At 39.1% G+C, this 23,298-nt stretch overlaps 1 protein-coding gene across 8 annotated transcripts in view; it reads right to left on the reverse strand.

Annotated features, from left to right (window-relative positions):
• The window catches only part of OSBPL3 (oxysterol binding protein like 3), a 210,021-nt gene that overhangs the window by 39,508 nt on the left and 147,215 nt on the right, over positions 1–23,298 (reverse strand). For 3 of the 8 annotated variants that reach the window (XM_023732341.1, XM_023732340.1, XM_023732343.1), the window contains 5 exons: positions 18,850–18,980; positions 15,747–15,854; positions 8,805–8,957; positions 7,629–7,722; positions 1,389–1,639 (listed from right to left, as the gene is read on the reverse strand). In XM_023732341.1, coding sequence (XP_023588109.1) covers positions 1,389–1,639; positions 7,629–7,722; positions 8,805–8,957; positions 15,747–15,854; positions 18,850–18,980 — 737 coding nt within the window. The remainder of the gene's footprint in view (positions 1–1,388; positions 1,640–7,628; positions 7,723–8,804; positions 8,958–15,746; positions 15,855–18,849; positions 18,981–23,298) is intronic. The other 5 variants (XM_004377465.2, XM_004377464.2, XM_004377467.2 and 2 more) reach the window with 3 other exon arrangements.

Consider the following 23,298-nt stretch of genomic DNA (forward strand, 5'->3'; position numbering starts at 1 on the left):
AAAAAACACAGCTTGTTTTTCTCTCCTATCCTTATTACCATTATTATCAAGAAAGAAGCCTCTTTGATGGGAGAAGGTCCCAGAGACTCTGCAGAAGGACTAGGGGATGTCCCTTTCAGCCAGCGGTTGAGATTTTCCCATAATCTTCAAATCACTAAAGTAATGAAGTTTTAAGGAGGGTTAAAACTGCAGAAGGCTTAGAATTTAGAAAAGAATGGCGTGCTCTATCAATGGGAGGTCATCAGCATGTTTACAAAGGAACCCCAGGAGCCCTGGCTGGAAGGTGGAGCCAGGGGGCGCTAATTCTAATTTTGTCAACCAACAGATGCCCAGGACAGAGTCTGCACCTGGGGGACACACTGAGGCCTCAGCATTCCACATAGACAAAGACCCTAATGTTTACCAGGTTTGAGGAAGCAAAAGAGGAGTAGACACGTAGTTTTCAAGAACAAAGTCAGTCACAGAAGGGACTGATTTGACTATAGTCTTACCACCATGGAAGGGGAAGGATTAGAAACACTTGGAAAATAAATTTTAAAAAACCCAAACTAGTTGCCTTGGAGCTGATTATGACTCCATGTGTGTCAGAGTAGAACTGTGCTCCATAGGGTTTTCAATGGCTGATTTTTCAGAAGTAGATTGCGAAGCCTTTCTTCTGAGGGGCCTCTGGGTGTATTCAAACTACCAACCTTTTGGTTAGTAGCCTGAGTGTTTAACCATTTACGCCACCCAGGAAACCTATAAATACTTGGAAGTCCCTTCCAAAGCCAGTAACCTGTGACTGGAAGCAATACCGAGTAGAGAACTCAAGATGGCTTTTTCTAGGAAAAGCTTTTTTTTTTAAAAAATCTATAGAAATCAAAGGAAAAAAAAAAAAAAAAACAAGAGTCTTTTTGATGCAAAACCCTCCTCTGAGAATGATATTTCTCAGAAACCTAGGAGCTGACAGGAAGCTTCCAAAAATAAACAAAAACATTCTCAAGGGAAATTTACCCTAGACGAGAAAGACAGCTAAAGAAATTAAATTCTGTTCACCCAGGGTAGTAAAAATAAACTCAGAGACAGCCCTAAAGACATGTTTTCCAGCCAGGCGTATCAGACAATCCCATGGTAGGCTGCTGGAGAGAGAGGATGAGCAAAACCATGGATCAGAACTACCTCAGCCACCGCTGTCACAGAGGTAAATTCTGACAAGGTGACTGGAAACAGACAGGCAGAGGGGACCAGACATTGCTGAGAAACAAGCCCATCTCCAGAGCAATCAAAGTGAAAACCAGAGGAAAGAGAGCGCCTCTCTCGAGCTGCCCATCTTGGCTCTACAGTGCCCTGTGACTGGCCTCTGGCTCAGGGCAGCAGGGGAACAGTGTTGTTGGAAGGGAGCCCCTCACCATTCTTTCCAGGGGATTAGGAATCTGCGCGGCCTTGTCCAGAAGCTCGCTGTACTCCAGCTCCTCACAGAGCCTCTGCAGCGTGTTCAGGGGCTCGTTTAGCTCCACCGGCATCGCCACTTTTGACAGATCCTTCCCGATGTTGTTTCTCAGGATGTTCCACAAGCTGATGTTACTGGTGTTGGGGCATGGTGCCGGCAAGCAGGTTCTTCTTTTGGACTTCACTTCTCTGCCACTTTCAAGAACAGGCCCTGAGAAAGAAATAAGTCTGGGTTGTCTCTATAAAGCTTTTTATTTTATTATTAAAAACAATAATCCATGAATCAAACCTCAACCTATCAGTACTCAATTTTACCATTAAGTTCAGCATCAGAATAAGACTGAAAGACAGAAAACAAGCAAAGGAAGTCTGAGCAGCTAGGTTATGTACCAAAAATTATATGCAGTAAAACTCACAGAATTTATTCACAGGGAGGTACTCCGGTTCCCACTCAAAAGCTAGTTCTCGTAGTTTATCTTATAATAAAACTAGAAATTAGATTTCTAAATTTGATTACTTTAAAAAAAATTTTTTTGACTCTTTTAAAAAAACTTTAAATTCTGATAAAAACAATCAAGTTCATTACAAGAAAATGATAAAGGAAATAAAAGTCACCCACTATTCCACCACCAAGAAATAGCAGCCATTTATTTCTCAGAGTATTTTCATTTAGTGTTTTCTCTATCTGTAGAGCTCATACTGTATATATAGCTTTATATTCTGCCTGTTCAGCTAACATAAGCATTTTCCCACGTTATTTAAAACCCTTCCAAAACATCATGTTGAATGACAATAAAAATATTCCATTGTATGAATATGCCATAACTTACTGAACCATTATCTACTGTTGAACTTTTAGATTTATTTCAATATTTTGCTATGATGGGAATAAAACAGTAGTGAATATTCACACTGAGATGTTTGACTGTATCTCTGACGATTTTATTAGAATGTATAGACATGGGGTTACTATGTCAAAGACTCTGAATGTTTTTAGACTTTTGAGTCATATGATCAGACTGCTCTTCAAAAAGACTGCCTCAGTTTACACATTTACCCGCAGAATATGCAAGTTTCCATCTCCTGATCTTTCCAAGCTTATCACCATTTGTTTTGAATATTTGTTACACTGTTAGGTGGACAGTGTTATCTCCTTGTTTTAACTTATATTTTAAAAAATTTCTAGTGTGGTTCGAGATGTGTTCATGATCATTTCTTTTTTTTCTGAATTGTCTGTTTTCCTGTTTATATATGTTTTGTTGTTGTTAAGTGATGTCTAGTTGATTCCGACTCACAGCCACCCTATGCACCACAGAACGAAACACTGCCCGGTCCTGGGCCATCCTCACAATCACTGTTATGCCTGAGCCCATTGTTGCAGCCCCTGTGTCAATCCATCCCACTGAAGAACTTGCTCTTTTTCGCTGACCCTCTACCTTGCCAAGCATGATGTCCTTCTTCAGGGACTGGTCCCTCCTGATAACATGTCCAAAGTATGTGAGATGAAGTCTCACCATCCTCATTTCTAAGGAGCATTCTGGCTGTACTTCTTCCAAGACAGATTTGTTCGTTCTTCTGGCAGTCCATGTTATATTCAATATTCTTTGCCAACACCATAATTCAAATGTGTCAATTCTTCAGTCTTCCTTATTCATCATCCACCTTTTGCATACAGATGAGGCGACTGAAAATACCATGGCTTGGGTCAGGCACACCTTAGCCCTCAAAGTGACATCTTTGCTTTCTAACACTTTAAAGAGCTCTTTTGCAGCAGATTTGCCCAATGCAATATGTCGTCTGATTTCTTGACTGCTGCTTCCATGGGCATTGATCTGGCCACCTACTTCCAAAAAAATTGACCACTGAAACCTTATGGATTTAATCTTTTTTTTTTCTAAAAAAAAAATACTGTGGTAAAATATATATAACAAAAGTTTATCATTTTAACCATTTTTAAGGGTAGAATTCATTGACATTAATTACTTTCAAAAGTTTTTCATCACCCCAAACAGAAACTCAATAACCTGTCAGCAATAATCCACTCTACCTTTTCCCGAGCCCCTGGCAAGCAATAATCAACTTTTGTCTCTATGCATTTGCCTGTTCTAGATATTTCATGTAAGTGGGGTCATACAATATATGTCCTGTTGTGCCTGACTCATTTCACTCAGCAAAATGTTTTCAAGGTTCATCCATGTCACAGCATGTATCAGAATGTCATTTGTCTTTCTGGCTGAATAATATTCATTGCTAAGTCCAAGGTCATGACGATTCGCCTCTATGTTTTTTTCTAAGAGTTTTATGGCTTTAGCACTTATATTTAGGTCACTGATCCATTTTAGTTAATTTCTGCATATCATGTGATGTAGGGGTCCAACTTCCTTATTTTACATGTGGGGATCCCGTTGTCCCAGTGCAATTCGAAGAGACTATTCTTTCCTTATTGAATGGTCTTGGTATCCTTGTTGAAAATCAATTGTCTATATATGTATGGGTTTATTTCTGGACTCTCAATTCTATTCCACTGTTCCATATGTCTATCCTTATGAGAGTACTACACTGTTTTGATTATTGTAGCTTTGTAGTAAGTTTTGAAATAGGCAAGTGTTAGATCCCCAATTTTGTTCTTTTTCAGAATTGGTTGGGATATTCTTGGATCTTTACAATTCCATATGTATTTAAGGTCTGGTTCTCTCATTTTTGCAAACAGGCCCTTGGAATTTTGAAAGAAATTACATTGAATATGTAGATTACTTTGGGTAGTATAGCCACTTCAGCAATATTAAGTCGTCCAATTTCTTTCAGCAATGTGCCCAGTGATTTTTTTTTTTAAAGAGATTAATAGGAAGCACTCTAAATACCTAGCATTTACTATGGGTTCAGAGAAATTCTAGTGTAATAATTCATAAAGATCTTAATCCAATACTATTTCCTTTTGCAGGCAATATGGTATAATAATCAAGACACAAAAGTTATTTCTATAGCCAATCTTTTCAGTAGAGTGCTGATGTTTAGAAATCTGATTCTCCTCAGAAAATGCCCACAAAGAACCAGATGCCCATTTCTAGTACTCAAATACTGATGAAGAAGAAAGCTGGGTTTTTTCCCAGTGTTTGTTCCAGCTAAGCAACGCTGGCCAGCATTTTAGCAAAATGGCTGCAGGGTAATACTGTTGTTAGTTGCCATCAAGTGGGCTCCAACACATGGTAACCCCATGTACAACAGAATGAGACACTGCTTGGTCCTGCGCCATCTTCACAATCATTGGTATGCATGATTCCACTGTGGCCACTGTGTATTCTGAGTGCTTCCAATCTATGGGGCTCATCTTCCAGCACTATATCAGACAATATCTTGTGATCCACGGGACTTTCATTAGCTAATTTTTGGAAGTAAATCACCAGGCCTTTTTTCTTAGTCCCTCTTAGTCTGGAAGGTCCTCTGAAGCCTGTCCACTATGAGTGACTCTGCTATTTGAAACACTGGTGGCATAGCTTCCAGCATCACAGCAACACTCAGGCCACCACATTATGACAAACTGACAGATGGGTGGCGGATGGGATAAGATAGAACAGCCTTAACTTCTGAAATGCCTCTTCTGGCCAGTTTTAACTAAGCACAGCCATTATCTTAGGTTCCAGGGAAAGTCCTCTCTTCCCAACTTCGACCTCTAACTCTCCATTCACTCTCGTGTTCCCTTTGACCACCTCCCAAAGGCCTTAAAGAGAAGGAGGACTTCTGTCAGTTTGTCAGTCTGCCCCATCCACAGTGGGAGTGTCATTTTAGCATGTGTGCTGTCTGCCAAGGGAGTAAGTGATGCTTCTTCATTTCTCCATTTGCCTCCCGGCTTTTCTAGAAAAACAAGTAGCACATAAACCTGCTACTGTATCATTAACTTTTTCCTTTCAATCTATTGGTTCTTAGACTTTTCCAAGGAGAGATTCATCTCTCCAGAAACCGTTCAAGTAAAATACAGAGCATGGTAGAACAGAATTTCAAATTCTCATGGACTCTATAATTTCTGGAGTCATGGAGAGTGGATGAAGGTGTGAAAACTATTGCCCTGAGATAATCTTTCAACCTTGAACTAAAAATATCCCCTGAAATCTTCTTAAAACCAAACAATAGTTTAGCTTAACTAGTAAAAAAGGTCTGCCTTGATCATTATGCTCTTTTAAGAACTATCTACATGGAATCAAACTGACAAGAGCAACTCGAAATATTGCACAGGAACCTTACGGGCAGTAAGTTTATGTTAATGAGGGAGGAACAACTCAGAAAAGGAGGGTGAGAATAGTTGCACAGCTTGAAGAATGTAATCAATGTCAGTGAACTGTACATGTAGAAACTGCTGAATTGGTATATGTTTTGCTGTGTATATTCTCAACAACAACAACAACAAAATAAATAATATTTAAAGAAAAAAAAATACAGAGCATGGTGAGGCATCTCACTTCTATCAGATGTGGTACTGAAAGGATGTTCTCCCTTAGTAAAGACAGTAAAATGACCGGCCTTTTATTTTATATTGTGGTCTCCAAAAAGAAGGCTCTTTGGCATTCAGAAACAATTTATCATTATATTTCACACATAGTTACTGAGCTGAGAAGTACTGAAATACCGAAAATTTATCCAACATGGTCTCTGTCATCCATGTAGATAAAAAAAAATCAGTGGTGTTCTGGGTGTCCAGTGAATGGTACAGACAAACCTAGAGACTCCAAGATACGCTGAGAACCAAGTCTAGGAAAATTTGATGCTATAGGACCCAGGACAGAGAATAGTTCAATTGGGCAGATTCTTCCTAAGGGCTCCCTAAACAGGTTTACATCAGAGTTGTCTGGAGAAAACCATATAGTCTGGACACCTATAGTTCAAACTGTTGTTAGTTAGCTGCCATTGAGTTGATTCTGACTCCTTGTGACCCCATGTGTGCCGAGTAGAACTGCTCCATAGCATTTTCAAGGCTGTGACCTTTTGGAGCAGATAGCCAGGCCTGTCTTCTAAGGTGCCTATGAGTGGGTTCGAACTGCCAACCTTTCCGCTAGTAGTCGAGCACTTAACCATTTGTGCCACCCAGGGACTCTTATAGTTCAAACTAGCAATATGAAACACCTTTCCTGGTCACCATTTTCCCTCTTGGGACATACTTTAGCCTTGCTGCTTTCAAATGTGCTATCTTGAACAATCTGAAGCTTAAGTGCCACTAAGAGCAGAACTTTCTAAAGCCCTATAGAATTCCTAAATTAGAAAAACCCCTAGATACCTAAAGACAAAAAGTTATATTATTTGCCAAGAGAATATCTGACTGTATAAGCGACATCTACTGCATTAAATTTTGATATTTACCTAAGTGGAATACTCTCATTTCATGAAATAAAAATTTGTACAAGCAGAAAATTTATGAATGAACACATCTTTCACATGTTAGTGCTGTCTCCCCACCTAGATTATAAAATCCTCAAGAGTGGTGTCTTAGTCATCTAGTGCTGCTATAACAGAAATACCACAAGTGGATGGCTTTAACAAAGAGAAGTTTATTCTCTCACAGTCTAGTAGGCTAGAAGTCCAAATTCAGGATGTCAGCTCCAGAGGAGGGCTTTCTCTCTCTGTTGGCTCTGGAGGGAGGTCCTTGTTATCAACCTTCCCCTGGACTAGGAGCTTCTCAGGGCAGGGACCCCAGGTCCAAAGTAGTGCTCTGCTCCTGGCACTACTTTCTTGGTAGTATGAGGTCCCCATATCTCTCTGCTCACTTCTCTCTTTTATATCTCAAAAGAGATTGATTTAAGACACAACCTAATCTTATAGATTGAGTCCTGCCTCATTAACATAACTGCCAATAATCCCACCTCATTAATATCAGACAGGCAGCATTTACAACACATTTAAATTTAAAACAACTTTATCAGATGACAAAATGGTGAACAATCACACAATACTGGGAATCATGGACTAGCCAAGTTGACAGATATTTTTTGGGGGCACAATTCAATCCATGACAGGTGGGCACTTGGTCTTAATTTTCTTATGTAGTACTTGTTACTGATCCTGCTACCATCAGGCACTCAGCATATGCTTATTAGTATCTTAAAAAAAAAAAAAACCAAACCCATTGCCGTCGATTCCAACTCATAGTGACCCTGTAGTATTAGTATCTAAGAAGATCTAAACTTTCAGAGATCAAATAATTTAAATCTTACCCAAGGTCTGTCTCTCATTGTCTAAATCATTACTGAGGTTGTCTAAGGAAAGGTTATCACTTATGTCACTGACATATGAGTCGTCATCAGAAATCTAGGGGAAAGAAGAAATAATTTATATCAGAATAAGAGTAATCAAGAGTCAAATGTTCATAAAACAGTTTCTCCAACTGATCAAATACTATTTGAATCCCACATTACAAATCTATAGAAATCATCTTGGATGCTGTTTTCACAGAGGCCCATGCATTAATCTACCTTGGTGGTATTCACAGCAAAAACCTGTTACTAGAAATTGTATACATTCTTGATTACTTCTCACAAGAAAAACACCAAGTAAACTCAAGATTTTAGTTATTATAAAAATTTTTATTAATTCAGACTGCATTTTCAGAATTTTGTTAAAATTTGGCTAGACTGAGTTGCAATTTGTCTTTGTACTATTTTTCAGAAAGAATGTGTATGGAAATTATTACATAAACAAGATTATTGTTTGGGTGTTGTGGAGTAGTTTTCCACTTGTAGTGACCCCATGTGACAGAGTGGAACTGCCCCATAGGGTTTTCTTGGCTGTAATCGTTACGGAAGCAGATTGCTGGGGCTTTCTTCTGAGGAATGGCTGAGTGGGTACAAACTGCCAATCTTTTGGTTGGCAGCCAAGAGCGTAACCGAATATTTAAGGGGTAACGGTAAGAGTATATACTTACGTACAGAATGCTATGATACTTGCCTATGCAGGAAAGTATGATTTTTATGCATCAATTTAAAACAACATTATTATACATGTAACTCTATGTAGTTAACCTAATACAAGTCAAATTCTATGACTTATAAAAATTTTTTTAAAAAAAGTTTTCAGAGGATGCTAATTTCTTTCCCTGTAGTGGAAATGTTATATTATCAAATAGGTAAAAGTCAAAATTATGAACTTGTAATTGAAAAGAGGTACAAAAAAATCAAATAACAGAGAAGAGGAAGTACTCAAACACTCTATTCTTGCGTAATTTTTTTCTTCTAAGATTTGTAACATCTTTTGCTTTTGGAGCATAAGGTATGAGAAAGATCCTCACAATGCAAATGGTGGAGAAGGGCTATTGAGTTTAGTGTTTCTAACTATGGGTATTTCTTGAACCGGTTAGTCAACAAAGCAACAAAAGAGATTCAGAAGCACCTAACTGAAAACAGCTTCCAAACCTCATTTTCTGAAGAGCTTGGTGATAACAGAACTTCCTGTGCATCAAAAAACTCTGAAAGGGAGTCAGTGACGGAGAGTCTACTTTCGTTGGAAAGCTGATGAACCAGAGCTCGGTTTTCATCTCTGGAGTTTTCCTATTTGAAAAAACAACATCAAAAACACATATACTTAGAAACAGTCTCAAGAGAAGCAAAACATACCCATGATTTAGTGGCACAATATACAAGGTCACAGGCCCATGCAAACAAGCATCCAAGCAGGGGTCAGCTCTGAAGTTGAGAAGTAAGCTCCACATAAAACACAATGAAAAAGTGAAATCTTCCCTGAAACAGGCACCTCACTTCCAGGCACGGTCACTGCTCAGTCACACATAAGACATCTCAAAGCAAAAAATGACTGCCCCGTCAGTCTTTGTTCCCTTCAAGGAGGAAAAAAATTCAAATGCTCTCTGAATCATATCTTTTTATTCCCTACCACTGCAGGATGTCTCTTTTCATCCTAAACTTTCCTCTGAATTGTATGGAATGCATATCCTTGCCTGGCTGGTTCAGAGAACACAGCTTCTTTCTGCTCCTATGCTCTCATAGAGGCCAATAGGCTGCTTTTGAGCTGTCCCCTGACGTATCAACAGTGCGTTTTTGGTCCAGAAGTGCCCCTGGTGGTAGGTCATTCATTATTCAGGGATGGATGAGATAAATTCTCTTTGTCTCTCTCCACCACAATGATTCTGCAAGGGAAAGAAGTCCCTAACCTCTTTTATAAGCCCCTATACAAACAAGACAACAAAATACCAGTATTTTCTAATCATGCATACCCCTCATTCCCTACCCCACTGACAAGGTCACTGTACTTCAATGGGTCTATACTTGCCCTCTGGGAAGGACCTAAATATTTTGGGAGTGTGCTTCCTATTCTATTTGCAAATGAAAATTCAATTCAACTCAACTCAATGAATTGAGCAACTGCTTTATGTGTGGTCCTGTGCTGGCCATGGAGAGTTATAATCATGAATAAGACAAGGTTTCTGACCTGAATGACTGGGTGCAGAGAACACACCCCAGCATATGTCACACTATGGTTGTGGAACAGAGAAAGTGCTATAGAAGAGGAGAGGAAGCTGAGATGGATTCTGATCAGGTAGCTCTGCTTTGGAGAGAGCTTTACAGAGGAGGTGGCATCTGACCTAGACCTTGAGGAGCAAGAACAGATTCAGAACATGATCCAATTCCTTTGAATTAGAGGAGAAGACAGTTCTCCCGAGCTTCCTGGCGGCACACATTTTTCATCGGGCTGATAAAAGAGCTGCTTCTATATCATTATGTATATGATAACTGAGTCCCACAATAATTGGAGGAATGAAAGTTAAGGCAGATTTATGAGTTCAGGACATACTTCTAAGTCTCATAAACATAAATTATACCCAAGAAAGGGGATGCTATGACAGGGGGGCCACAACAGATTTTCATAATTAATAAAGGGCAAGTGGTTCCTTTATGAAACGTTTACTTTGGAAACTTTTTAAACTGTGCATCCCTTTCTCTTTGTTTCATCCTAAATAAGATTCATGATCCTGCCCATGTGAATATCCACAGAGCCTCTGAAAAGTAGGCTTCCTTTCTCAACTAACCAAGAGATCACTTTAAGAGCCATAAATAAGTATCACAGCTGTCACCTTCAAGGAAACGAGCTCTCTCTTCAAAGAGCCTGGCACATGCTATGAGTTTGAAGACACTGCAGTGGAGAACTTGAGCTCCTTTAACGCTCACCTAAACAATGGAATTGTGCCCGCGTCTTTGGTGTGCCACTGCTACGTAAAACACTAATGATTTATTTACTTGTTCTACTCATTAATTTATAACCCGTCACTCTTGCTCTCTCTGAATCTTCCTCCTCCTAGACTAATGGATCAGAAGGATTTCCTGGCCGGCCAACACTGAAAATAATAAGCCTATCCCTAGCCCTTTCTGGTTCCAGTAACTCTAGCAACTTCATATGAATGCACAGTGAAAACCCAACAGCCACCAAGGCCTAGCACAGTGTCTTGCACAACCTAGGACTTCACTTGTTAAAATATCAACCTAGCCAGTTCAATATTTTCCCCGTAAGTTTGTAAGGCTTGAGTGGTGGTTTGTCTATTTTTAAATAAACAGAGAAAAGAGAGGGAAGGGAATACCATAATCTTATCACACAATATAACCACTATAAGGATTTTGACACATCTCTCTCCAATCTTTTTTCTATACATAGCTTTGTTTTTAAATAATTTTAATCATTACATATATATATATATAAAACAAAATCAAATCTGTTGCCGTTGAGTCGATTCTGACTCGCGACCCTGTAAGACAGAGTAGAACTGCCCCATGGGGCTTTCCAAGGAGTGGCTGGTGAATCTGAATTGCCCACCTTTTGGTTAGCAGATGAGCTCTTAACCACTGCCCCACCAGGGCGCCATATATATATATACACACACACACATATACACACACATACATACCTATGTATTTATAAACTTCTGCAAACATTGCAACATAATCATTTTTTTCAAAATTACTATCTGTCCTGAGGATAAAAGGAATGTGCTCAAAATAAAAAGACAAGTGTAAACAAAATAAATATCACTTAAATTTCATCACCCAGAAAAACCTGTACCAAATCCATTGATGTCAAGTTGAGAAGTGGTCCCTATTAACCTGTTGGTGGATTTTTTTCTATGAAACTATTTGTGTTTAATTTTGAAAAATTGGAATCAAACTATAGATAGCCTGTACACAGTCTGCTATATTCACTTAACGTTATATTGTAAACATTTTCCCAGGCCATTAAAAGTTCTTTGAGAATGAACTCTAATTGATAGATAGTATTTCATTATATGCATATATCATAGTGTTACTATTCCCCTTTATTGGAAATAAAGGTGTTTCCAAATTTGCAATGATGGCGAACATCTTTGTAAATCTGTCTTTGCCTTTTAAGAAAAATTCTGTGATAATCTAATTGCTTTGTGTGTGTGTGTTTTGTTTTTTTTTTTGTTAGGGATTGGATTGAAAAAAATTTTTTTTTCTTTTTTAAAAAACTAGCTGAAAAGATGTTAACATTGGGGGATGCTGGGTGAGGGATACATGGGGACCTCCCGCTGCCTTTCTTTGCAGCTTCTTGTGAATCAATAACCGCATCAAAATAAAAAGCTAAGAAACTAGCTGTATTTGTCTCTTTTTAAAGAATTATGTCCTTTTTTCTATTTATTTTCTGAGGTCTTAAATTACTTGCTGTTGTCTATTAATTGTTTACATATTAGTGATATTTTCACCTTTTTGGCATTATCTAAGTCTGTCATTTTCACTGAAAATTTTTTTCCTAGTCTATTTGCCTTCTTATTTTTTTTGATACATACCGTTTTTTTCTTAAAAATGTACTCAAATGTTGTAAAAAAAAAATCAAATTTTTTTTTTTTTGCAATTTTTTTTCTATTGCTTCCAAATTTTGGAAGTTCTCCCCTTCTAGCAGTTTGATAAATATTTAAATCACTATACTTCAGTTTGAATCGCTATTTTAGTGTGCAATGGAAACATTTAAACTTCTGTGCCTGCCTTATATATTGAATAACCCATTGTGCCCACTGGTTTTTGATGCCTCTTCTACCATATATTTATTTCCTCTCTACATATAATCGTGCTTATTCCCGAGCTAGTTATTCTGTCCCATTCTTACACCATCATCACCTTATTTTAACTACTGTAGCTTTACTGTGTGTTTTACTTTCTGGCTTCGTGTGACCCTCCTCATTATGTAGCAGTGTGATGCTGTTGAGAGAACATGTGCTTTGGACCCATTAGATGTAGATTTAAATCCCAGCTTGGTCTCCTACCAGCTCCATGCCCCAGGGGAAGTTATTTAACTTGGCTGGGTTTCAGCATCCTGTCTCTAAAATGCAACTACCATCACCTACCTCACTGAGGTGGGCTTAGGATTTTGTGAGATAACCCATTCACACACACCTGGAATACAGCAGACAGGTGGGCAATTAAGGCCAGTTCTCTTCTTCCAGATTTTTCTTTGATGTTCTTACTTATTTAGTCTCTTAAACTCCAAACAAAAGGCCAAGTGGCTTTTGGGGACAACATTCTACTAATGTTATTCTAAAGATAACATTCTTTAGAATTAGTAGAATGTTGTCCCCAAAAGCCACTTGGCCTTTTGTTTGGAATTTAAAATAATATAAAATACTCTAATAATTGATACCTTGAAAACATTTAATCTTCACATTCAGAAATATGAAATAGGAGAACTTGATAGGATGTGGGGGTAATTTTTGATAGGAGAGAGAGAATTTTAGAATTTAAGTGTCTGGGTCCAAAACCAAAGATGGGTAACTTATGCAGGTAAAAGAAGGTAACAGGAGGTGAGGAAAGAAAATGAGAGCCATCAAAAGAGAGTCCCCTGGGCTGACCCCACTGTCTGTGGCTGTTTTCTCCCAACAGTGTTCAAGGAGCCGGTGTGTTATCTGAAAAAATACACAAGGGAGAAGTTTCCAGGCTCTGGGGCAGGCATTTACACTTAATCTCTGACTTATTTCCTGAAAACAACAATGGGTTTTCCCTTACTGGGAAAGTCAGCCTGAGTCATTCAGTGAAAAGCAGGATAAAATATGGAAAACACAAAGTTACTAAAAGAGGAGACAGATAAATGAGACACCCACATCATTGATTACAGTCTCAAAAGGGCTGCTTTTGAAGGTGTGAGTTTGAGGGATGTTATCACTACCCTTTCATGGATAACTTACATCTTTTAAGCTTTCAAGTGCATTACTTTTGAGATCAGTTTAAAAATATGCATCTTAAAAGACTTACGATTTTGGTTTCCTTTCCAGATCACAAATAGCCATAGCATACACACTGAGTATAAATTCATAAAAATATAAATGCTCAAATTGCCACTGATCTACTTAACTATTTGTAGTCTACATAATATTATTTAAAAGGTAAGTATAGTCTGGAAAAAAATACATGCTTCGAGAATACCAAGGTGTCTGGCAGCAAGCAACTCTCAACTGTAGCTGGTCATGGTGACTAGGCTCTGCTTCATTCAGCAAATGTGCAGATTCAAGAAGCGGCTAGCTTGGTGAGCATATGTCTTTGCTCAGGCCTAAACCAAGACCATCATAAGTAATAAGTAATCTTTAGGTGCTTAGTCCTGCAGGTGGCTCAGTTTATGTCTGTTCTGGGTCAAGATGATTAAAAAGTGATCTCTTGGGAAAGTGAGGCTTTAGAAGAATTTCATTGTCAACCACTGTTAGGCACCTCAGGAACGATAAGAATCATGTCAGCCACCACAGAGAGGGTAGCTGTCTTGTCAGAAGAGGAGGGTCCAGTCAGCACGTTGCAGAGCCTGTACTGTAAATGGAGACAGATGCCCTGTCCTCTTCATCTGATTTCTGCCTCTAATCTCCTCATTGCCTAACACAACAGCTTCTGAAGAGTGAAGGATTGTGTGAGGGTTTTGTTTTCTTCAAGGGCAGGCAAAAGAAGAGGAAGGATTAAGATTAAACATTATCACCAGTTGCCATCGATTTGACCTTGACTCATGGAGACCTCATGTGTGTCAGAGTACAACTGTGCTCCCCAGAGTTTTCTTTCATTTTTTTTTAATAATTTATTTTTTTTTATTGTTGTTGTTGTTGAGAATATACACAACAGAACATAACCAATTCAACAGTTTCTACATGTACAATTCAGTGAATTGATTACATTCCTCAAGTTGTCCGACCATTCTTACCCTCCTTTTCTGAGTTGTTCCTCCTCCATTAACATAAACTCACCACCCCCTAAGTTTCTTATCTAATCTTTTGAGTTGCTGTTGTCAATTTGATCCCATAGAGATATATTTTAAAAGAGCACAATGCTCAAGGCAGGCATTCTTTACTAGTTAAGCTAAACTATTATTTGATCATAGAGTTTTCAATGGTTGATTTTTTTGGAAGTAGACCACCAGAACATTCTTTCCAAGGTACCTCTAGGTGGACTCAAACCTCCAACCTTTCGGTTAGCAGTTGAATGCATTAATCATTTGCACCACCCAGAAACTCGAAGAATAAACATTAGAAACCCCTTTTAAAAAATTATACACACACCTTGTATATTACCATCCTTATTTTTTTATTTTGAATGAAATCTCATCTGTCAATAAACAATTTAGCATATCTGAATCATAGAAACATAAGAGATAGCTAAACTTCTTTGCTCTTTTGTACTTATTTTTGGAGTAATCCACTTGTATTTTTCTGAAGTTTCTCGTTTTAAACACATTTGAAGACTATTTTGGGTAAACTTCCCATATCTTGAGAAAAGACCTTTTTAATGTACTATTAACTGACCAAGGCATTTCAATGTATTACATTATTTTTCCCTCAGAGTATAAAGCTGTGCTCTTCTCTCTCTGGTCATTAAAAGAAAACAAAAAAAAAGTCATAGGAAGGGGTGAGAGGAACAGCCACAAAGAAAGGGTAGGAGGAGTTCTTGGAGAAGGAGTTAGGGAAGGGTGCAAGGAATTGGGATACTGTGAAATTTAGGTATCTTCAGAAATAACAGGAGAAAACACTGTCTTTCTACAATTCCCACTCCAGAAATACCTAGTGAAAGGTGGTGATACTTAGGAGGAAAATGAGGTAAAGAAATATAAAAGAAGAAATGTTCTGGTGGAAGAAAAGCAGTATAAAAATGCGGGTAGCAGCATACTCCCCAGAAAGCCCCTGAACCCTGCTGCCCCCCATCCCTGCTGAAGCTGTTGCAAACACCAAAGAGGAGGCAGGTGGGGATGTGAACACCACTCAAGATGGTGAAGCAGGGAGGCTGCGCAACCAGACAGAGGGCGTCACGGGAGGGGGCGGCGCTTGGAGACATTACCAGACAAGGAACCTTACCCACCTCTGCCAGACTGTCACCCAACTTGGCAACAGCCGGGGGGTCGAGGACCAAAGACTCGGCATGGATTCTGCGTAAGCGCTCTTTAAGATCTGCGTTTTGTGCTAGGGCCTGGAACATGTTAAAAACAGTGGGGCCATGTTAATAAAGGGAGGTTTCAGAAAAGCACAGCAGTGGGCCTGGCAGGAGAGGTATCTAAGAGCCTTACGAACTTCCCTGAGATGTAGCCCCGAGGGCCCTCCCTGGGCTTTCACCTCGAATGCTGCTCAAAAGGATACTCATTCTGAGATGGCTGGGAGATAAGAAATATTAAACTCTGGAAATGATGCCTCTTCTCTAGTCTCATTTCCAGGGATGGAAGCAGGGGTTAGTAAGGGCAGGTGGAGGAGAAAATCAGATACCTCCAGCTCTTATTATGACGAGTATTTTCTCAGCATCTCCTCCTCTTTCCCAACTCTGTCTCTTTTGCCAACTCACTTCCTAATGATCCCAAGCTTCTCTCATCCTTGAGAAAGATGCTGTTCCCACCCCCTTCTGACTGGACATATTTCAATGTTATTTAATGATCATGCCAGTTGAACTGGACCTTAGAAAGTGTGCTGGTAAGCAGACATATCTACAGGATTAATTTTACTGTTTTACAATATAGGTGTTGATTGTTTTATTCATTCCCCAGGATTATGGTATATTTTATTAAAAAAAAAAAACTAAACTAAAATAAACCAAAAAACTTACTTACGTGGCTAGGGGTAAGGGCCGTGGCCCCAGGATGGTGGATGTGAGATGTGAGCATGCATGAGACCACCCAGGACATCTCTGATTCTTCCCTGCACAGGTCCCATTCCCCACCGTAAACTCCTAACCAGGAGGGAAATGGCTCAAAGGTAAAGGAAGATGTTTCCTTCACTTGGATATTCCTGTACACTTGATGACTCACTGTTCTCCAAATGATCTGTCTTAGGAAGGTGACAAATTCACATGACTGTCCCCCAGACACTCCCACAGCCAGCTTCACAGGTGCTTGCACACACATCCATCTGTCTGTCTATCTTCCTGACTCTCTTTCAAGAAGCTCAGAGTCCTGCCCATCCACTAGGGCCCACAGGGTCTACCTGCTGAGAGCACAGAGGGATACGATACTGCCTAACCCACTGTCTGGATCACAAACAAGGTTTCCTGACTTTATTTTTTAGCACCCAGGGATGGTATGGGTCATTTGAAATTCCTCGAGGATCTTTTAAGAAACATTTAAAAGAACAAACATCACACAACCACAAGTAAAACTCTCTGTGGGGCACTTGCTTTCTTCTTGCCTCAAAAATGTGATATTTTAGAAGCTTCCCTTTTTTAGTAATCCACAGGCAGAAGTAATAAAGCAATGAACCAAAGACTGCAGACATGGTGCAAAAACACCCATTCTGATAGCCCTGAGAAGACTTTAAAAAATTTATTTTTAAAAAAACAAGTCTTGAATGTAATCAGGAATCTAAGCAAAAAGAAAGGATCATTCTGTTTTATCTTTAATTTCCAAAATCCTGAACATGGGTGAGGAATGAATGTCTCACCCATTAGCGGTGGTAAGAACAGCTTTGGTCAGATGATATCATGGCCAAAGTGGGTCTCAAGGGCCTGTATCATATGAGCAGATTAGCAAGATGAGGCCAGACCTCTGCAGGAGGAGGTCAGAGGAGAGGAAGACCACAGAGAAAGGGATGATGATTGGGGGCCGTCAGAAGTACCTTCTAAATGCACTAAAAGCCAACATAATAGGAACAATAAGAAACACTATGTACCACTGGGATGTAAACTTTAAAAAAAGAACCACCTTACTTCCCTCAAAGCAAAGTAGCACTCAGTGACTCAGTGTGTGGTAGGCTGTCCGCTATGATCCAAGAAGGGGCTGTTTTTATCTCTGAACTTGAAGAACCTAGACGTCCCAAGGGCAGACAACATTAAGACTCTACACATGGAGTAAGCCAACGTTATTATTTTTGTTTTTCAGAGACAGCATACTTGGATGTCAACTGAGTGAATATTCCTTAAGTATATAACAATAACAGGTGCTATTCGTAAAGAGTTTACCATTCATATTACACCAAGAGCATCACTTTTCTTGGTAACATGATGAATAGAAAATATGAACAGATAGTATTTTCTGGTTCTCTCAATGCTGAGTTGGCTCCTGACAACAAGATCCTAAAATCCATCACCCTTACCTGACCCTAAATAGAAAACTCAGTATGCTTCAGATGGTAATTTCACCGGTGCACACACACTCTCTCTCTCTTTAAAGTAGAAATTCCAAAGTACAAACAAAGAGTAAGAGCAAACAAGTGTGCAATTTCAAAAGTTCTCCACTTTCGTGATAGATTCAAAGTCAGGTCCTAGGACAGGGCACACCAGTGGAGCCCAACGAGTCTGAGGAGTGAACTGAAGTTGATTAAAAGGAGAGAGGGAGTGAGTGAGTGAACAGCTTGCTAAAGAGCATTTGAAGCTTGATAGCAATCTTTCTGTTGTTATGAAGTTTCAAAGATTACCTAACAGACACGTCGTACGACTCACTTCTTTCTGACCATGGGCTGGGGGTGGGGGGACTAAATGTTTTGTACAGTATAAAAAAATAAAATAACTTTCATGTCTTTGAAAAGGAGGCAAATAGGATCAGTGTTTTGCAGTAGGGAAGATAAGAGTGTGAATTTGAAATTTTGCTCTGCCATGTGTCATTTGGAAAGTCATCGAAGCCTGGGGAGCCTCAGGTCCACAAATCTCCTTTAAACTGTCACATTTTGTAAGCAATAACAAAGGAATATCTGTAAAACACACACAGACATATAATAAAAGTTTTATGGAAATAGAAAAATCAACTTAATGAATAGGAGGAAACCAAACTCAAAGTATCTAACACAATAAAATACTAGATTTGGGTTAGGCTGCATTTTGGTGTTTGGAATAAGCAGGTCTTTGAAAGGTTAGAATATAATTTGGATAATTTGTTTGGTTGTCTCAATCATGAATTTTCAACACAACCATAGAGATGGAACATATGAAGAATTCATGAGCCTGGGTACGTTTGCAGGCATTTCTGTGACACAGACATATAACTTACGGATGACAGGGTGTGCTTCAGACCAATGACCTGGGCAGAGGGGGAGGAGGTGACGTCCTGTTCCATCAGATGCTTCACTTTCTCTCTCTCCATTGACAGAGTATTAAAAGCTGACCTTAAAGTGAAGTAAACTATAGAGATATAATCATTATAAAAAGGAATAAAGGAAGAGGCATAATTTAAAAACACAATACAAAAAAAGTATTTCTTCTAAAAGAAGTTAGAAAAGTAACAGCCCTGAATATTTGTGAGTGGCAGCAAATGTATACTCTGACCTGACTTTTTATTTCTTTTTTATTGTTGAAAATATATACGTAACACAATAGCTGCCAATTCAATGTTTTTCACATGTACATTAGTGGTATCAATTACACTGATCATGTTGGGCAACCAGCACCAATAATCGTTGACAAGTTTTCCATCACCATAAACAGAAACTCAATGCTTCTTAAAAAATGACTCCCTCTTTCCCTCTCCCTCCTGTTCCTGATAACAAATAATACACTTTGGTCTCCATACATTTGCCTATTCTAGATACATAAGTGAGATCATACAATACTCATCCTTTTGTGACTGACTCACTACACTCAGCATGATGTTTTCAAGGTTCATCCATGTGGTAGCTTGTATCAGGACTTCATTTCTCTTTATGGCTGAGTAATATTCCATTGTAGGTATGTCTAAACTGACTTTTTAAAAAACCATTTGTCAATTTTAAGGCCTCTTTCCACTATAAAATTCCATTACTTGATGACTTATCATCAAGATATTTTGCCACTTGAAAGGACTATACTTCTGAATCATTAATTATTAGCATGTCGTTTCGTTTGCATCTCAAAGACTGGAAATGTTTCAAAATAAAGCTTACTGGTTGCCAGAGAAAAATGGTAACAATGCACCTTGACCAGGTGATCAAAATTAATCACCAATCAGAGGCAGATGGGCTTTGTGTGCCTCTGGATGCGATACCCTGCGAAAGCCACAACACCTCCTTTGTTGTATGCTGGCTGGGGATATATAACCTGAATCTGATCATGAAGATCAGACAACGTGAAAATGAGGAACACTCCACTTTTAAAAATTGGCCTGTATTCTTCAAATATGTCAATTTTATAAGAGAAAGAAAGCCAGATAAACTTCCCAATTACAGGAGACTAAAGAGGCGTGGTAATTAAATGCAATATATGATCATGGACTACACTGATCCGCCCATACTAAAGGGGGAAAACGTTTGTAAAGGTCATTATTAAGTCAATTGACAAAATTTGAATATGGAAGGTAGAATGGATAAAAATGTTGCTTCAAAGCTAAATTTCCTTAATTTGATAACTGTACTGTGGTTATGTAAGAGAATATTCCTATTCTTAGGAAATATACACTAAAGTATAAAGGTATAGAGAAAAACATGATGTATGAATCCTACTCTCAAATGCTTCAGAAAATTAAATGTGTGTGTGTGTGTGTATGTGTGTAGAAAGACAAAATAAAACTGGCAAAATACTAAAAATGGTGAATCTGGGTAAAGTGTATATGGGAGTTCTCTGTATTATAATTGCAACTTTTCTGAAAGTTTGAAAGTATTTCAAAATAAGGTATTACCTACCCTCTTGCTTGTTAGTCCTTCCAGCAGCTTGACTCAGAATTCCCCACCTCTAAACTTGGCGCTGAATTCTGTTCACTTTAGTGAGCGTTCAGGCACAATGAGAGCTTAGCACTATGAAGCATTGAAATGCTTGAACTGAAGTTTTAAAAATCATTAATACTCATCAAAAAGCTCATCAGGTTTTGACCACCTAATGTACAAGTTACCTCCTAGGGATGAGGAGACTGTCCTCTAACTCATCACTCATGGACATTACATTTGAATATTGTCTTTCCAATCTCCCGTATTATATTTTGTTTTAGAAGGGCAGACAAAAGGAAGAGACTGAAGTGTACTCTTCTCAAATGGCCTGGCAGATTATTGAGTTCCACAGGGTTGTATTTTTAGAGGCACTCTCATCCAAGCATGGCCTATTTAGTAACACAGAAACTAAATACATGTTATTGACTTACTTCCCTCGTTTCACAGCCATGAGGACAACTGAACCTCTCTACACGTTATCACTGAATTTGTCTGAGGTTGTGGCATTTACAGATGAACTTAAATCATCTTTACAAAGTCAGAGTACAAATAAGCGATTTGTTTAAAAACAAACACACTCCCCTAAAAAAAAGAAGGGAAAAAAAAAATCAAAAAACCATTGTCATCGAGTCCACTCCGACTCATAGCAACCTTATAGGACAGAGTAGAACTGCCCCCGTAGGGTTTCCCAGGCTGTAAATCTTTATGGAAGCTGATTGCCACATCTTTCTCCCACCAAACACACACACACACACACACACACACACACATCATGGAGCTTCTTCTGTTGACAGAAAACAGGAGTCCACAGGTACTCACATTTTCTAACAATGTCTATGAAACACCCTTAGTTCTTTGATTTAAACAATTCAGTTGAGTAAAACAGTGGATAGTACAACACAGAGACCAATAGTGTGGGCTCCAACATCAGCCCTGGATTTCCCAGTTCTGTATGGCCTTTAACAAGGTTATAATGTGCCTGAGCCCCAGTTTTTTTCATTTGTAAATAAAAGTGAAATATTCACTTCATAAGACTGTTATGAAGATTAAATAAGATAATGCACTAAACCACTTAGCACAGTGCATGGCGTGTGATAAATAACAAATATGAGTTAACTGCAATAATAATAGTGATGACGATGAAAGAGACACATGAGGATGAAAGCGGTGGTGACTGCCCACACCACCCACTGCCATTGAGTTGATTCTGACTCATAGTGACCCTGTATGACAGAGGAGAACTGTGCCATAGGGTTTCCAAGGCTTTCCACCTTATTGAAGCAGACTGCCACATCTTTCTCCCATGGAATGGTTGGTGGGTTCAAACTGCTGACCTTTTGGGTAGCAGCTGAGCACTGTAAGCACTGTGCCACCAAGACTCCTGGTGGTGACCGCAGTCTCTTGAAATATAGCAGCAGTTCTATGAGGACATTTATCTCTTGCCAGGTCAATACTTGTAAGTAACTGCAGGCTGAGCAGATGCTCTAGGAATGAGAGGCTGAGCAGATGCTCTATGAATGAGGGACTGAGCAGAATCTATTGAGCAGAATCTAAGAGCAGTGTCAGCAGGAGAGCAAGAAGCCGGGCGGTTAACTAACTCACTGTACTTTAGGTCCTATTAGATAGGCACCCTCCTGTTTTGTGCAACTCCACAGGACACCCACGCCCATCTGAGTGCATCCCCCAGGGAACCACCTCTTCACTGTCATGTTTACTGCTCTAAATTAAATAAATGGGACACTCAGCGGGCTGCCAAAATCAATTTTGCCCAATCAATTCCTTTGACTTTCAGAGAGGCTGCAGTAAAGCAATGCTTTCTACCACACCAGAAGAGTCCTATTAAATTTTTATGTAAAATACATACACATAGGTGATAAAATGACAATGAAAAGCATGGAAGTCATTACCATGAAAAGTCAGGATATTAGTTATGTTGAGGAGGGAGGAAGGACGGTGTGAAAGGAAAGAGAGCCCTGGGGGCGTCTCGGGTGCTGGCAAGGTTCTAATTTTTGGCCTGCCTGGAGGGCAATTATTCATTTTACGATACACTTTTTTGCACATTTCAGTAGGTGTGTTATATTACATAATTTAAAAGCTAAAATTTAAAAAGAAGCAAGATTACTAAAAGGAAAAAAAAATGTGTAAGATGCCATGCTGAAATTCAGCTTTGCCATATCTAATGCACTTCCTCATTTATCAGTCTAATATGCCTGTAACTCAACACCTCAATTTCCCTGCCTCAGAGAGAAGAAATTACCTTAGTCTAATAATCTGACCAAGGAGCCCTGATGGCGAAACAGTTAAGCACTCAGCTGCTACCTGAAAGGTTGATGGTTCAAACTCAACCAGCTGTTCCTCAAGAGAAAGATCTGGCAATCTGCTCCAGTAAAGATTGCAGCCCAGAAAATTCTATGAGGCAGTTGTATCACATGGAGTCGCTATGAGTCGAAAATCAACTTGACAGCACCTAACAACAACAATAATCTGACAGACACTTAATGGATCATGTTGACTCTTGGTGGTTTTACTTTTTCCTTTTCCACAGGCGTCCATGCTGTTCTTTTCCTGAGTTATGATAGTGAGGGCACAGACAGCATGTGTGGATAGAGAGAGTTCAGGTACTGAAGGATACCGGTACTCTAATTTTCCCTGAGCTCTATTTAATATGCTCCTTTTTTAGCACTTTTTCAGCATTAGTAAAGAATAAGGGGTTGAACACATTTATTAATGCATAGCTACCACCCCTGTGGAGCCAGTGTGGTGCAGGAGAAAGAGATTTTGTAATAAGGTAAATCCTCCCTCTACCATGCAGTTGCTGCAATGGA

This window comes from Trichechus manatus, unplaced genomic scaffold (assembly GCF_000243295.1).
Source record: "Trichechus manatus latirostris isolate Lorelei unplaced genomic scaffold, TriManLat1.0 scaffold00050, whole genome shotgun sequence".
In the NCBI taxonomy this organism is placed as follows: Eukaryota; Metazoa; Chordata; class Mammalia; order Sirenia; family Trichechidae; genus Trichechus; species Trichechus manatus.